Source organism: Alosa alosa, chromosome 23 (assembly GCF_017589495.1).
Source record: "Alosa alosa isolate M-15738 ecotype Scorff River chromosome 23, AALO_Geno_1.1, whole genome shotgun sequence".
In the NCBI taxonomy this organism is placed as follows: Eukaryota; Metazoa; Chordata; class Actinopteri; order Clupeiformes; family Clupeidae; genus Alosa; species Alosa alosa.
The window spans coordinates 5887029-5902385 of NC_063211.1; the positions used below are offsets into that span (position 1 = coordinate 5887029).

At 40.7% G+C, this 15357-nt stretch overlaps 1 protein-coding gene across 2 annotated transcripts in view; it reads right to left on the reverse strand.

The window, feature by feature from the left end:
• The window catches only part of sox1b (SRY-box transcription factor 1b), an 11640-nt gene extending 189 nt beyond the window's left edge, over positions 1 to 11451 (reverse strand). The window contains exons 1-2 of one of the 2 annotated variants that reach the window (XM_048235134.1): positions 10360 to 11451; positions 1 to 130 (exon numbers count right to left, since the gene is read on the reverse strand). The exon at positions 1 to 130 is cut by the window's left edge and continues 189 nt beyond it. In XM_048235134.1, the coding sequence (XP_048091091.1) occupies positions 29 to 130; positions 10360 to 11196 (939 nt within the window). In that variant the 5' untranslated portion in view covers positions 11197 to 11451 and the 3' untranslated portion in view covers positions 1 to 28. Of the gene's footprint in view, positions 131 to 5461; positions 6349 to 10359 lie in introns of those variants that run through there. The other variant, XM_048235133.1, reaches the window with a different exon arrangement.
• Positions 11452 to 15357: the final 3906 nt, after the last annotated feature.

Sequence of the window (15357 nt, forward strand, 5' to 3'; positions counted from 1 at the left end):
AGTGCTCCTCCGTATGTGCACGGTCCGATTAGAGCGTCAGGGATGAAGAGCCCAAATATCTTCTGACGGCTCCCTCCATCACGTCTTTAATCCCAGATCGGCGGGGCCTCTGCCAGCCGAGACTCCCTCGCTGTGGACAGTGTAATAATAACTATGAAAGTGGATCAAGGAAGTGGGTGTTTGTGGAAATCTTTAGCCAGGGTATCGCTAACAAGCATAGCTCCTCTGGTTAAGGCAAATCCCTGCTTGGGATTTGCATACTTACTTTAAAACAAAAAACACACTGTACACACACACACACACACACACACACACACACACACACTAGATACACACATGTAGTTCCATATGCAAGAGAACCCCAGTAATTGTTCTGTTTTTAATCACCTACACTATGAATGTGTTTGGGCATGCAGGAGTACATGCATGTCTTACTGCATTTGTGTGTGTGTGTGTGTGTGTGTGTATGTGTGTGTGTGTGTGTGAGTGAGCTGTTTGTGTGTGTGTGTGTGTGTGTGTGTGTTGTGTGAGAAAGGAAACACTCATCATATGAACCATGTGCTATACACCACCTTTTCCCCAGAGGCTAACCCTCCCTCCACCTGCTTATGAAGGCCGACTACTCAGAACTACACCTTTGCTACTCATAACTACCAGAGGTGGAAAAAGTACGAAAATATTGTACTCAAGTAAAAGTACCAATACCTTGATAAAATATTACTCAAGTACAAGTTAAAATACCGATCTGAAAATGTACTCAAGTAAAAGTAAAAAGTAGTTAATCTAAAATGTACTTTAAGTAAAAGCTACTTAGTTACTTTTTTTTGGGGGGGGGTGGTGGTTTACCAAAGACTTTCTAATGAGGAGATACAGCACTCAAAAAATCCTCCATAGTAATGCATGGGGTTAGTTTGTAACGCCAATATGGCAGTTGTCTACACATCATATGTCTACACATATTACAACCCTTCCGCGACAAAACGTCGACATGTGAATACATTGAGCCAATCATGTGGTGTGTTGTAAAATACATTGAGCCAAACATGTGGTGTGCTGTGAAGACATCGTGGCAATCATCTGTTGTGATCTCGCTGCTGGAGCAAGATTGGTGTCGTGAAGCCTTACGCACAGGCATTTCTGCTGGAATAGATGCACGATAAGTGCCCAAAAGTGTTGCAATATGGCCGCCCGGTGGAGGTACTTGCCTGAAAAGGACATTGAGAAATGGAGATCTATGTGAAAAATCACCGGAGTTCTCCTTTAAGTTTGAGCAGTAGTTGATTTTCAAAGTTAGTTGCACTCATCCTTGGGTCACTTTGCAGTGAACAGTAATCCAGCACAACTGAAAAGCCCCTCACAGGCAGCTGAGGCAGGCAGGCCAATATTGAGTTGCAGAGAGTTTTTTTAATATTTGGAAACGAGCAGAAGGTTCAGCAGATTAAAGGGCGTCGTACTGGGGGGGAAAGTGGGAAGTATAGGGCCCCAATGGAGGAGAGGGCCCGTGAAAAGTGGAATACAGGGGGCACAACATTTTCACCAGGCATTAGTAATAACTCAGGTAATCCACACATAAAAAATCCAAACAACTCCATAAGTAGAGTCATGTAATAAAGTGGAATAACACAGGGGAAAAGTATTGAACACGCTAAGAAAAAGCACTAAGGCAAGGAAAGGGAAGGAACAAGCTGGAATCTGTATAGAGAGTAGTTATCCTTTCTATCTGTGCAAATTAATATAAGCTTGGTTAGTAGCCTACATATTGATATAAAAAGGTTTTTCATTACCAAGGTGTCACACAAGAAACATTTCATGATGGATAAAAGCACGATTCATAAGGTAGTCTCTTTTGTTTATTTAGTTGAGCATCGCTAGTAGTGGACCGCTAATTGTTTTGCTGCTGGTGCAATGTCTTTCTCCAAGAAAGCCAAGTCAGGTTACTAAAAAAAAAAGGCCAAAACAGGAAAAAAGAGAGACATCAAAATGAGGGAAACAACTGCTAATAAACTTCTTTCCAAAGAAAGGTGAGCACAAACGTCAAAACACGAAATCCCATGGTGTTTGCTTAAATATCTCCTCAATCATTAGTGCTAAAACGAACTGAGACAACCGATTGGAATAGCGAATATACACTTTCATAGGTTAGGCTAATCTGATGCATTTCGTGATCCAGTCTCCATCACTTTCAGAAAGACTGCATGGCCCAGCTTGATTCATGTCCTGTTGTAGGCTACTTGCTGATCATTATCACTAGGCTAGTGGTTTAGGGCGATTTTTTCTCTCCCTTTCGTTTTCATTAGTCTTAACTTTTTTTTACTCAAGTAACGGATGGGATTTTTTTGATGTAGCGAAGTACAATACTTCACTCAAAATGTAATCAAGTAAAATTTAAAATACCGATTTTATAAACTACTTAAAAAATACAAAATACACAGAAAAACGACTCAATACAGTAACGTGAGTAAATGTATTTCGTTACTTTCCACCTCTGATAACTACACCTTTGCTACTCATAACTACACCTTTGCTACTCATAACTGGACCTTCGCTACTCATAACTGGACCTTCGCTGTTTAAAGGAAAGCAATGGAACACAAAGCTGATGCTAATTAATTGAAGCTCGCATGAAAAGCAAAATGATTCTGTCGTGAAAAAGTAAAGCATTTCCGATTTGCACTGAGTGTGGGTGTTTGTTTGTGCATGTTTGTGCACAAATCAGTCTCATTAAGTAAACGAGGAGAGCTGGCTGCTGCCAAAAAGTGGGTGAAGCACCAAAGACTGTTGGTTGCATTTATCCTCTTATCAAATGAAGGTGATAGCTTGCTTCAAATACTGGTGAAAACATTTAGACAAAACTCAGTATTTTTGTCACTCTAACATAACATGCTGCAGCAGCTATGGTGCTTTCTTGTTGATTGTGATTTTTTTCATGCAGCATGGGGACAAATCAGACTTAACAATGAGCATACAACAAGGGAGCAGGCACCATATTAGTGCATGGAAAGTGAGTGTGTGTGTGTGTGTGTGTGTGTGTGTGTGTGTGTGTGTGTGTGTGTATGTGTGTCTGTGTGTGTGTGTGTGTGCAACCCACATGTGTATGTGTAATCCATGTGTGTGTGTGTGTGTATGTGTGTCTGTGTGTGTGTGTGTGCAACCCACATGTGTATGTGTAATCCATGTGTGTGTGTGTGTGTGTGTGTGTGTGTGTGTGAGTGTGTGTGTGTGTGTGTGTGAGTGTGAGATATTGTGTGTGTGTGTGTGTGTGTGTGTGTGTCTGTGTGAGTGTGAGATGTTGTGTGTGTGTGTGTGTGTGTGTGTGTGTGTGCAACCCACATGTGTATGTGTAATCCATGTGTGTGTGTGTGTGTGTGTGTGTGTGAGTGTGAGATATTGTGTGTGTGTGCTAGAGAATAGTCCTGGAAGATCCACAGGAGGTGTCTACTGGTTACCTGGGGGTCAGGAATTATTACGTGTTAATTATGCGCTCTGGTGCCAGCCGCTGCCCATGATCTCTGGCCCGCGTGTGCCCTGCGCTACCCAATCACGCGGCACCATTATAATTGGCACTAATTTACAGCCTTCTCTCTTTGTTTGTCAGCTCTGCAGAGAGGGCCAGGAGTCGGAGGACCCGAGCACTCTGACCTGCCGGCTAACGGTAAATGACGGAGTCAGAGGTCAAGAGAAAGAGCGAGTGTGGAAGGAGGGAAGGCGGAGGGGCGCTGTCATCTGTTATTTGCAGTAACCCAGCGGTCCAACTGAGGAGTGTTTAGACAGAGAGCTACACTTTTGCAAGACCTCCTCGAGTTCAAGCCAAACTCTAGCTATGCACAATTAAATGTTTTCTCCACCTTACCATCTTAACTTTAGCAACTATAACTTTTACAAACTATCTGTTAAAAATATGTGATATCCTATGGATGAAATTGTAAAGCCATTCTGTAGCACAAAGCCAATAAAATGGATCTGTTCACAGCTCACAGCTCACAGTTGACGAAACCATACAGTTAACACAATCTATTTGGTGGCATTTGTGCTTTGTGTTGTGTTATAGGTTTAAATGTATACAGTATGTATATTTTATGATTTGCGTTGTGTTAAGTTTAAATACATTATGGGGGGTAGTGAAATATCACCCCTGATTCTCCAAGCAACCTGCATTCACAAAGCCTTGTTTGAGCTCTTGCTTTCAGTGAGCTTTGAGGTGGAGTCTCATACTGGCAGACCGCACATGATAGTTAAAAGTGCACTCAACATGTGTAAATCATTGTTTTAATCATTATTATATGGTATTGGACATGATAAAACATTAGGAGCAATGTAGGTTTGTGTGTTTAAAAGCTAGGGATAATGGGGAAACTAAACATGCTTGGGCATTTATAGTCTCCTGCCGAGAGGAAAAAGGGTCAATCAAAATGGATTTTAAAAAGCTGATTCAATTGCTCGCTCCTCGGCGATGTAGGTTAGGCTATCTGGCTGAGTTCTGTCAAGTGACGTGGACAATGTTAGCTATCTTGTAAATAAAAGCTAGTGAACTGATGTAGTAAAAATTCAATTGATGTTTTGGTTTAAAAACTCCCTTGAAATTATAAGGTAATTATTGTCCAGCTTTTAAGTTAGGCTCTCATATCAAGATGCAAAACATCGACTCTCTTATAGTTGCTAAACTATTATTCTGGACTTCAAGGTTGAAGTCAGCATATTCGTCAGATGGCTTTTTATCGGCAACCTGCAGTGATTCGCCTATTTCAGCACCTGGACAGCGCCTTAAAATATCAACACTGCAAACACATAATATTTACTAATATTAAATAATAATAATAAATACAAAAGACTGTCACGTTCTCATTGCTAGGCTACGACCAATAATAATAATAATAATAATAATAATAATAATTGCAGTATTAGTAATATTAACAATTATTAATATTAATTATTAACAAATTATATCAATATTAACAAATTATAAAACAAAAATATTATTGTAAACCAACAAATCGTTAAACGTTTGTTGGGTCGTAAAAAATATGATGGGTGTAGTAGGCTATCAGTTGACAAAACGTTTACAAAAAGAAAATGTGAATAATTTCGAATGAGCGCGTTTAAATTTTCCGAATATTAAGAGTGGGCTATTGGTGAATAGGCCACTTTGTGGTTCTTCTCAAGGTCTGAGCTGTGTTGTTTCGCAAATAAAACGAGTGTCCAAGGCAACCACTGAGGTGCAGCTGCGTTGTGCTGTGAAATCTGACCAACAATTGAGAGCACTGTTCGCCATCTTCTTGCTTTTCTTCGACATTTGCATAGTCCGTTCTGCTTGACTGACTACCATAACGGGTCTGGGAGACCTCCTTTGTCCCCTAATCACCCGAAGACGGAGGGGGTGTTGGGGTTCAGGTGATGAACCATTTAGATTCCCTTTGGATCGCATTCATGTAAACTCTTGTTTTATTTCAATAAATGCCTTCAACCCACGAACTTTCATTTATTTGCATAAATATTTTTTTCTAAGATACAGATCAAATCTTCGTAATCCCAATGTTTTGCCTAATGCCATAAAATATCTCGCCGACACATCCAAAAAGAAACAATAAAACATTGAACACCGCTGGCTATAGCTAAGCTTGAGAGAGAGAGAGAGAACCAAACTTTTGTAAAGTTCTTGGAAAGTGGCCTCTGGTTGGTAAAGCCTACACCTTGTCTGATCTGTCTTCCATCAAGAGGACACGCTGTTGATTATGGATTAATTAATTTATAGATCGCTGTGTCATAAAGTTTTGAATAACAAAAAGTCTTTATTTGCCATCTTCTATGCGTAAAAGTGCTCCTTCGTGATCTAAGCTTAGTCAGATATAACTAACTTAGACATAGTCTGACATAGTTTATAGAAATGTAGGCTATGAATTAGAGTTAACTATCAGGAACCTAATAAAGACATTATGTGGTGTCGGCGGGCGTAAAGAACAGTTGGCTACTGTCATAACAATATGTGGTACACAAAGAAGAGGTCGTTTCTAGAAATATCAAGGTGCTCGCTCCCATTCTCCTTGCAGCCGCTTGTTTACCCTGCTGGGACGCAGAAGGGTTTGTGTGGTCCCAGTACTTTCTCCACTGTTAGCACGACTCCCTCAGCTCCCTTGCACCTGCGTCGCTTCTCGTTGCCTTCAGGAATGCGCTGAGGCTTGTAATCAGCTTTGTGAAGCCAATGAGTGCACGGCTCACTGCAACTTCCCAACCTCACAACGCGTCGGGCTGCTGAATGGCAGTCAGCAAGAGGCGGCTCTCCAAGCCTGAGCCCTGCCAAATTCCAGCAGAGTCTCTCATAATCACCCCTCCCCAGGCCTCAGGAAGGCGGACCTAGGAGGCAGACGGAGGAGTGAAACAAGTGTGGACTAACTTCAGAAACAAATGAGCCAGTCAATCCTGACGATCCTAGCTGAAACTGACAACATATTCCAGTAAAGTCCACGCATAATATCGATGTCACTTGTAGGCAATCATTTTCCAATTACTCAAACTATGATGGAGAATATCACTGTTTGCCTATATTATTCAGTCAAGTTTATTTGTTTATTGTCTAGTTTTCAGTCTGTTTATTTGGTTTGTTTATAAGGTTGATGTTTAAGTTGGCTGGGTGGGTACAGGTCAAAAAGTCATTGCGCCAAATGTAAAATGTGCAAAACAATTAATGAAGGTATAACATGAAAAGTATAGCATAGCCTATAATGTTGATTCGTTGTCTTATTTTTATATATAGCCTCACTTGATTTCTTAAAGGGACAGTGCGTGGTCTGCTTTTGGAGGGTTGCTGGATTAAGGGGCTGGGAGATTGTTAAACATGTCCACGTGTAATTGCCCGATAAGGCCCTCGCGAGAAATGCATTGGGCCAATTGTTATTCCTCTTCCTTTCTAATCTCGCTGCGCACACGGCTCCTCTCCAATCTCTCTCCCTAATCTGTTGTGACACAACAGCATCCAATGGTGCTGAGAGTTTTTAGAAACTAGAGGAAAATATGCAGAGGCGTGATAAACTGGTTTTAATTATCCACATTTAGGATACCGGGTGCAAGAGATCGGGGGTTAGCAAACAGGAAAATATAGGCCAACGCCGCCTGGTTCCTAGTAATACATATCTGACTTCAGATAAGGGTATCAGAAGGGACTGTCCCGATTTATTGTTGAGACTGTTGGTCTCTTTCTGACACATTCTCACGAATTGGGAAATGATTTGGTGAGATCAAAACTGCCAAGATTTACACTGTTTTTGTGTCTTTGTAAGTATAAAATAAATGTAAGATATATTTTCACATACGGCTGTAGGACTCATTCACCACCAGTGTTTCTGCATGTCCGTATACTGTCACTGTGAATGTGATAAAATCATCCTCTGGTGTTTTATTAATTAGCCTTATGTTGTTCTTAAGACTTTCTAATTCTTTTTATAAGGGACGTTCTGTATATTCTATAGGCTAAGGTTATTTTAAAACATTGCAAAGACTGGTCAGCGGTCGGAATTCCACGCAAAAAGTAATTCGTGTCATGAAGGATATTTTAGGTCAAGCCTTGCATACGGGTCATTTACATACGTCGCGGACTAACATGCTAGTGCAGCCTATTATCCTGGAGATGGCCGAGTCAGTGCTGTTCCAAGAGCTCACGGTATCTGACGTAATGGTTCCGGTCGGTAATTGGTAAAAGCCATTGACTTGCCTCTGACCTGGGGGTTGGTCCCTGACTATGTCTAATCCCTTTCTGACTGACACTAAACGCTCCACACTACCCCAGTGCATTCATCTCCACTGCCCCTGCGTATTCATCTTAATCCCCGTTGACATCGAACAGAAGAAGACTACATTTTCTTGACGACTGAAGGATTCACCTATGAATAACAAAACCGTTTAGGCTGGGAAAATAGACCCAGGGGGAAATTATAATAAAGCAGCTCTTTATTTTTGCAAATTTCAAAAGGTTCCTAGTAGTACACAAAACCCATGTAGGGTAGTAGATCAAACTATTGTTTAGCCATGCAGGCAAATAAACTCCTGATTTCTGAAGTGGATGCTGAGAGGATTTCAAATGTTGGTACTCAGACTTTAAATAAGAGGAGAGAGGGGCGAGTCATTTGACCAATGATGAATATGTGTTTTTTATTGTGTCCTCTGTTATTTGAGTTTCTTTGTGATTAGGCGTCTTAAACTTTGACCTCATAACAAGCAAGTACATTTTTTTATGATATCAATTTCAATAGTTGATCCTAAATTACCTCAGTAGGCTTGAAGCTTCGTCTAAACTTCAAAGCAGAGGTTTGTCTACTATTCTTGGTCTGCTGGACATTTTTAAAGTAGGCTGGGCAGATTGGCAACAGTTGACAGTCTCAGACATTTTGTTTTGCATACTCAGTGGGCACCCTTTACTTCCACGCAGCAGAACTGCAGTTACTGAGTGATTATTTTGGTTTAGATTCATGGGGTTTTAGGAGGCATACAGTTAAGAAGGTTTCTGTTTGTGTTAATGTGGGTTTAGATATTCTATTGGACCCCTGAATTCAGAAAAAAATGTCGTATAGGTTAATTGAAATCCCGACAGACGTATATGTTTGTTTTTATTTTGGAATTGTGACTATCCTAATAGGACATGTTCCCAGATTTTCCTTTCTATTTCACTTGAAGAAAGATAGGCTTATTGTTGGAAAACACAGAATACACCAATTGAAGTGAATTACAGGACTGGATAAAGTGCAACAAAAGCAACGTGTTCACATTTTACTAGCGAGCTTTTAGGACTGTCTTGATAAATTATTTTGTCCATTTCGGCTTCTCCTGAACTATTATCTGGTTCAGATGACATTGCATGTACATCGTCCAGTTATGACCTATATTATTTGTTCGTTCTAAATAGGTAGGCTATGAAGGCTATCTCATCGTTGCTTCACAAAAGACATGTCACAGCAAGGAGCTGTCAGGCGACTCTGACCGGTAGGCCATGATGAGCATCATTCAGAACGTATGAAAATTACATATTTAAATGACAATCACTGGGCACTGGATATGAAGTTTTACACAGACCACGATCAAGTAATTGAACTGGAAACGGAATTGAGGGTTGAAAGTACGTCGATAACAAACAAAAAATGTGTCCAGTTCACGCTAAACCTTACTAGAAAAAAACATATGGTAACTGTCATAATATATCTCTGTTGGTGTGACGGCATATCAATCGATATCGCATGTGCTCTGTTAGCAATTGACTTTCGTTTCGCGCTTGTTCCAAAATGAATGCTTGAGACTAGGCCCTGTCACTGCTGCCTGTTGGCATGAACTCGTCACGGCCGGTTAATTCAGAGGATCATTACGCATTCATTTGTGTTTAGCCATATTTGTCATTGTAATCTGCTTGTTTTGGGTCAAGGCTTATAGTGGCTGGATTGGTCTTGCACAAGGCCAAGTTTTACTCCCAGACGAGTTAAAGGCTGCCACACATGGCCACAAACTTTTGGACAGTTAGGCTGCCATGAATTATTATTATTTTTTAATTGTTCAGTTTATTCGAATTCCTGAATCCATTAAGTAATAACGCCAGCTACACGCATAAACAAAAGATGAAACAACTTTTAGTTTTTGAGAGATTCTGAGCAACTGTTGAGAAATTTATTTAACTCATACCAAGGCAAAATATATCCCGGGTGAAATGCAATTGCAAATTATTTACAGATGTATCAGTTTTTCCTAAAGTGTATTCACAATTTACAAAGAAAATATACAACACAAAAGAAATGCTTCAATCACAGTTACTCGCACTTGTTTACAAATCTGGGAGATGAGAAATGAAAAGGTATTAGGCTACCTTGAAAAACATTTTCCGCGTTCACTCAAATGACACCGTAAACCATCTTATTTCATTATTAAAAACACAGCATAAAGTAATTCAAATTGGGCAGTTATTCTTCACAATTCTCTCAGAACTTTGCTAATTGGTAAATGCAAATGTGAAATGCCAAGAAATTTCCCACTTAAGACATTGTTAGACAGTGCCCCTATTAAAACCCATCAAATAGCGTGTTTAAATAAAATTTACTTTTAATTTACAAGTACAACATTCTGTACAAAAAGGTAGTTGCGATTTAAGAGGTAAATATTTGGTTACTGTTTCATGGGTTGCGCTTGGTCTTGTTCCTATTTCTCTTATATATGCGTCAGTGGGACTGTGCCATTGACACCCGTGGAACTTTGATAGTGTGGTGGCAAAGCGTGAAGTCTACTTTGAACTGCCGGATCACCTGTCTCTCCCGTCGGTAGATACATGCTTATCATTTCTCTCAAGTCTCCGGGACAAGGACCGCGGGAGTGAGTAGTAACGGGAGGGCTTACACTTGGCTCCGATTTCACCAGAGATCCCAGAGTGCCGATTGCGCCCGTGGAAGCCACGCTGGTGTTCTGGTGCTGTGTGTAGGTGATCCCCCCGTAACCTGACGGCGATGCGCTCATGTAGCTGGGGGAGTTAGAGAGAGGGCTGTACTGAAGAGCAGTCATGTCGTAGCGGTGCATGGGCTGGGGATTGTGTGGGTGATGATGGTGTCCGTGGTGGTGGTGCGTCCCATTGCCCGGGTGCTGGCTGTAGGCGAGCTGCGCTTCCTGCATCATCGCCGCGGCTGCTGCCGCCGCTGCCACCTGGCCCGAGTAGGCACCGTTCGCCCAGCCGTTCATATGTGTATAGCTGGTAGCGGTGCCACCGTGACCCCCAGGACTGTCTAACCTCTGTCCGACCCCACCAGGGCTCATCCCAACACCGAGACCTACACCAGCTCCAGCCCCAGATCCGACGAGAAGACCGCTTGCTAAGGAATATTTATCTTTTTTCAGCAGCGTCTTGGTCTTTCTTCTGGGTCTGTACTTGTAATCCGGGTGCTCCTTCATGTGCATGGCACGTAATCTCTTTGCCTCGTCAATAAAAGGTCTCTTTTCCGCCTCGGACATGAGTTTCCACTCAGCGCCAAGTCTTTTGCTGATTTCAGAGTTATGCATTTTGGGATTCTCTTGTGCCATCTTCCGGCGCTGGCCCCGGGACCAAACCATAAAAGCGTTCATCGGTCTCTTGACGCGGTCTTGGTTCACTTTGTTCCCATTGTTTGGCCCTGTGTGCCCCGAATTTGTATTCGACTGGGGTCCCGGCGAGTGTAAGTCCGTTTCCATCATCATGCTATACATTCACCCGGTTCTTATTTGTCAGCCAATACACAGGAACATTCACTTACGACCACAGTCAGGTTGAGCTGCCACCGACGCGCAAATCTCCCTCTCAAAGGAAAGGACAAAGGTGCTGTAAAATCCAAAGTTTTATCACTTAAGCTTTCCCCTTTCACAGAATTTTCCCATCCACGACGATGAAAAGCTTCTTGAGCTACTTTCTGTGATAGGATAGAAAAGTTGCTAGAGCGCGGCCATCTGATGCGCTTTGACAGTGGTTAAATGAGCTGGAAGCGGCCAATAGCGCTTTAGAAAAGGCGTGATTTGCGTGACTTGCGGTCAGGTGACAAGCTAAGGGGAGAGCTAACCTGACGACAGACTGGGGCAGAGAGACTACATTTCCTACACCAAAATAGAAAGCAAACACTAAAAACTCACATTTTTAATAGGCTACATTGTAGCCACAGTGTCCTACATTTAAAACGCTGAAAATATATAATACAATGCACTGTACAACGCCTGCGGTTTAGTCTTGTTTACATGTGTTTCAGTAGGTTATATCCGAAATGTGTCCGTTTTTTATTTTTATTATAATTTGTTTTATAATGAATGGGGTTTTAGGTTGTGGAATAAACTAGGCCTAACTGCTTTCTAGCCAGGCTACACTCAAAATGTTGGCCAGGCATGCAGCCTATCCCTAATAGACATAGAGTAGTCTACATTGCAACTCATTGAAAGCAATATGTATCATAATGATGCAATATACTAAATAAATAAATACGATCAATAATTTGGATAAGTATATGGGTATAAGAATATAATGTTGAACTTGCGCTAAAATCACTGGTATATTTTCAATGGACTGGAGCCACAGGTGCTCCAGTGTTGTGATGGTTGCTAAGATACAAGTGACTGACGCCCAGCGCACGTGCCAGCCGAGCCCTTTTGTCTGTAACCCAAGTGAAGAGGGAGTACTGCGGATACTACAATTACGCATGGAGAAGACGCCATGTGACACATGTTGCTGCTTCAAGTTGTTGATAGTAAAAAGTCAGACTAATATCACACATTAAATCTCATTGTGATGGTCTATGAAATACTAAGCTATGTGCTGAAGACATGTAGCCCAGCCATCCTGCTGGAAAAAAACATCACGTCTAGCCTACATTTTAAAGTATAGGCATATTTTAAACTGAATCATTAACACGTGTTTGCATCATCAAAAGGTAAATTCTATAGAATGACATTTCAAGTTTTGCTAACAGTAAAATGGTAGGCTACACATTATACAGTTCAGGCTACCTCAGTGTGCGATCGCCGTCTACTGGAAGTAAATCCACCGTGGACGCGCCTCGAAGACGCATCGTGGTGCTGAAAGACAGCTCTGTATGGGAGAGAGATGCAGGCTTCCATCATGGTCCATTAAGATTTAATAATGCATTCTAAACAATCTGGCATCAACTGGATTACTATAAACAAGCTGTGACCCGTGTTGTTGTTGTTATTATTATTTTATTTTATTTATTTTATTTTTATTTTTCTGTAGCTTCATGGTTGGATAATGAATAGTATCGTAAATTAACATTTGATAGATGTATGTAGGTTGCGCATTCTTATGGAAAAACCTACTGTTCTACTGCATCCTGTTTATAGATTCATAATTAGATTTTTATTAAAAAAAATACCAGAGAATGAGGTGAGGACAGAAAGATTATTTAGCCTACATGGAGATGATTCATAACCATGGAACCAACTGAATGAGAACTTTTGAACCTTTCTTGGAGTTCATGCGGCTAGTAGCCTAGGCTATAAGACTAGGCTATATTTGTACCTTACACTTAAATTATTTAAGCATATGAATAGCCTTCCAGCCTGGCTATTAAAATAACAAATAATTCGATTTCCTTCAAGAATATGCATGACATTCTCTTAATAAATCCTTAATAAAAATAATCCTAAAAGAAAAAATCTGTCAGTTAATTAGTACAATTTTGCAAAAATGCGGTTGTTAATAGAAACTCGAGTGTGCTGCGACTTAGAGATGTGTGGAGCAAGAACAGCGATCTGGGCTATTCATTTGGCTCCACGTCCCAAAACCCTCCCGCGAGACAGCTTAAGTACCACTGCTCCGTTTCATCGGCACACTAAAGTGAGCGTGGAGAGTCTCTTGAACTCGCGAGAAGGCCTGGTTGAAAATGGTCAACATCTGTCAGGTGCTGCCTGTCGCTTTGCTCGGCGTTTTAGCGGGATAATTGCGTCGCACGCGGGGGCGGGGGAGGGGACCGTTGAGGAGGAAAGGAAAGGGTGAGTTTTTGTCTGACCTTATGTTTTAATTTGGTTGATGATGTATGCTCACTGCATCAGAAAGCATTTCTTTGCTGTTTGCTTGACAGACAAGGACTACAGATTTTAAACCCTGAAAATAAAAACTATTCGTTATTTTGTCCACATTATGGAACAATACTGTATATTTAGGAGGCAGATCTATAGTAGATCTAAAAGTATCTCATGCAATAATGAAGACAAATTACAGAAAAGCAAAATTAACATTTCAAGCCCAGATAAAGTCAGCAAACTTAAAGAGGGTGTCTGCGCATGATCCAACCACAAGACGCTGATATCTTACTATCGGCATTACTTATGAATTACTGTAAACGAATACAGATGAAACAAATGTTTACATGCATAGGCTACTTCTAGAATGTGTTACTTAAAAAGTAACTTAAAGGATAAGTTCCAGTGTAGGCTTGGCACAGCAATGATTGCAAATGTATTCTGTAGGCTATACAGTTGGTAAAGCTATTATTTTTTGCCAAGAGTGTTTACAAAGAAAACTTAAAAGACATTACTGCGCGTTCATCATAAGTGGACGAAGCAAGGCTCCTTCTCCGGGTATTCAGGATTAGAGGTAGGCCTATTCCACCAATAATACACTTTTATAATATCATCACTTGTGTGTTGTCACATTTTACTGTTTTATAACCAATATGAATTTGATTTAGTAGAATTTAACTGAGAATGTAACTTGTTCTGAGTTCAAATGAAAATACTGGCCTATTTTTAGGCCTAGGCCTATACCTCTGAAAAAGACTTAGGCTTGAGCAATCACCTGAACACAAAAACACTGGACATGAAAATAGACATTCCTGTTTGGTGCATGAATGTCACATACAATAAATTCCATTTCATTAGCTATTTCATTTCAGTAGCTGTAGAAAATTATATTATAGTGTAAAATACCATTTTATTTGGATGATTTCTAGAAAGTTAAATGTCATCATTGGCTTCTATTATGGAACCACGTCAATAAAATGCTGGCTGTGATAGGTGAGAACACTAAACTACAGACACTCAAACACTACAGACAAATATCTACCATTCATTTGAAGACAAGACAGGGCCTGACCCTTAGACAAAAATACAACAGCATCCAGTTTTCACATGGCTCTCCAGAAATGTGCAACTTTGGGCTTCCCTTTGTCATGTCAATCATAATGCCATGACCTAAACACTTAACCAGGTAGCATCACAAGGAGTAGAGATAAAAGACATTGTTGCACTCTGATATTTATTTTGTTAACAGGACAAAGAATAGCACCTTCTGCTATTACACCGTATAAAATAAAAAGGTATTGCCCTGAAAATACAATATCTGAGTAGTTATGAATGCAGATGTAGTTTTCATATTTTGAATCTTAAACTTCCAGCCAAAAACACATTTCTTAATTTTTAATGATGGAAACACACTTTGTATCAAAGCAAGGGGAAAAAAACAGTCAACACTGACTCTTGCTGTACCAACTTAACTCAAAATTGAGTGATGTAATCAGTCCAAACAATTCATATTCAACTTCAAATCTATACTTGTGAAAGACAAATTTGTTTTGGGTGATGCTGTTCAGCAACTTGAATTACCATATTAATAAAAGGCTTTGACCAAAGGTCTCACCAATGAAATTGTAAATTCTGTCTTCCCAGTTATACATTCCGACGGCTAAATGGACGAAGAGGAACTCTTTACATTGCTCTTCGGTTGCCTGTAGCACTGTGCTCGTGTGTGAAGCACCAACATCAGCCTCCCACTGCCCAATATGGAGCCACAATAAACAACGCGTCGGCACAGTGAGGGATCAAAGCGTGCGGTGATAAGCACGCTGGCCGGTTCCACAGCCCGGCTGTGCC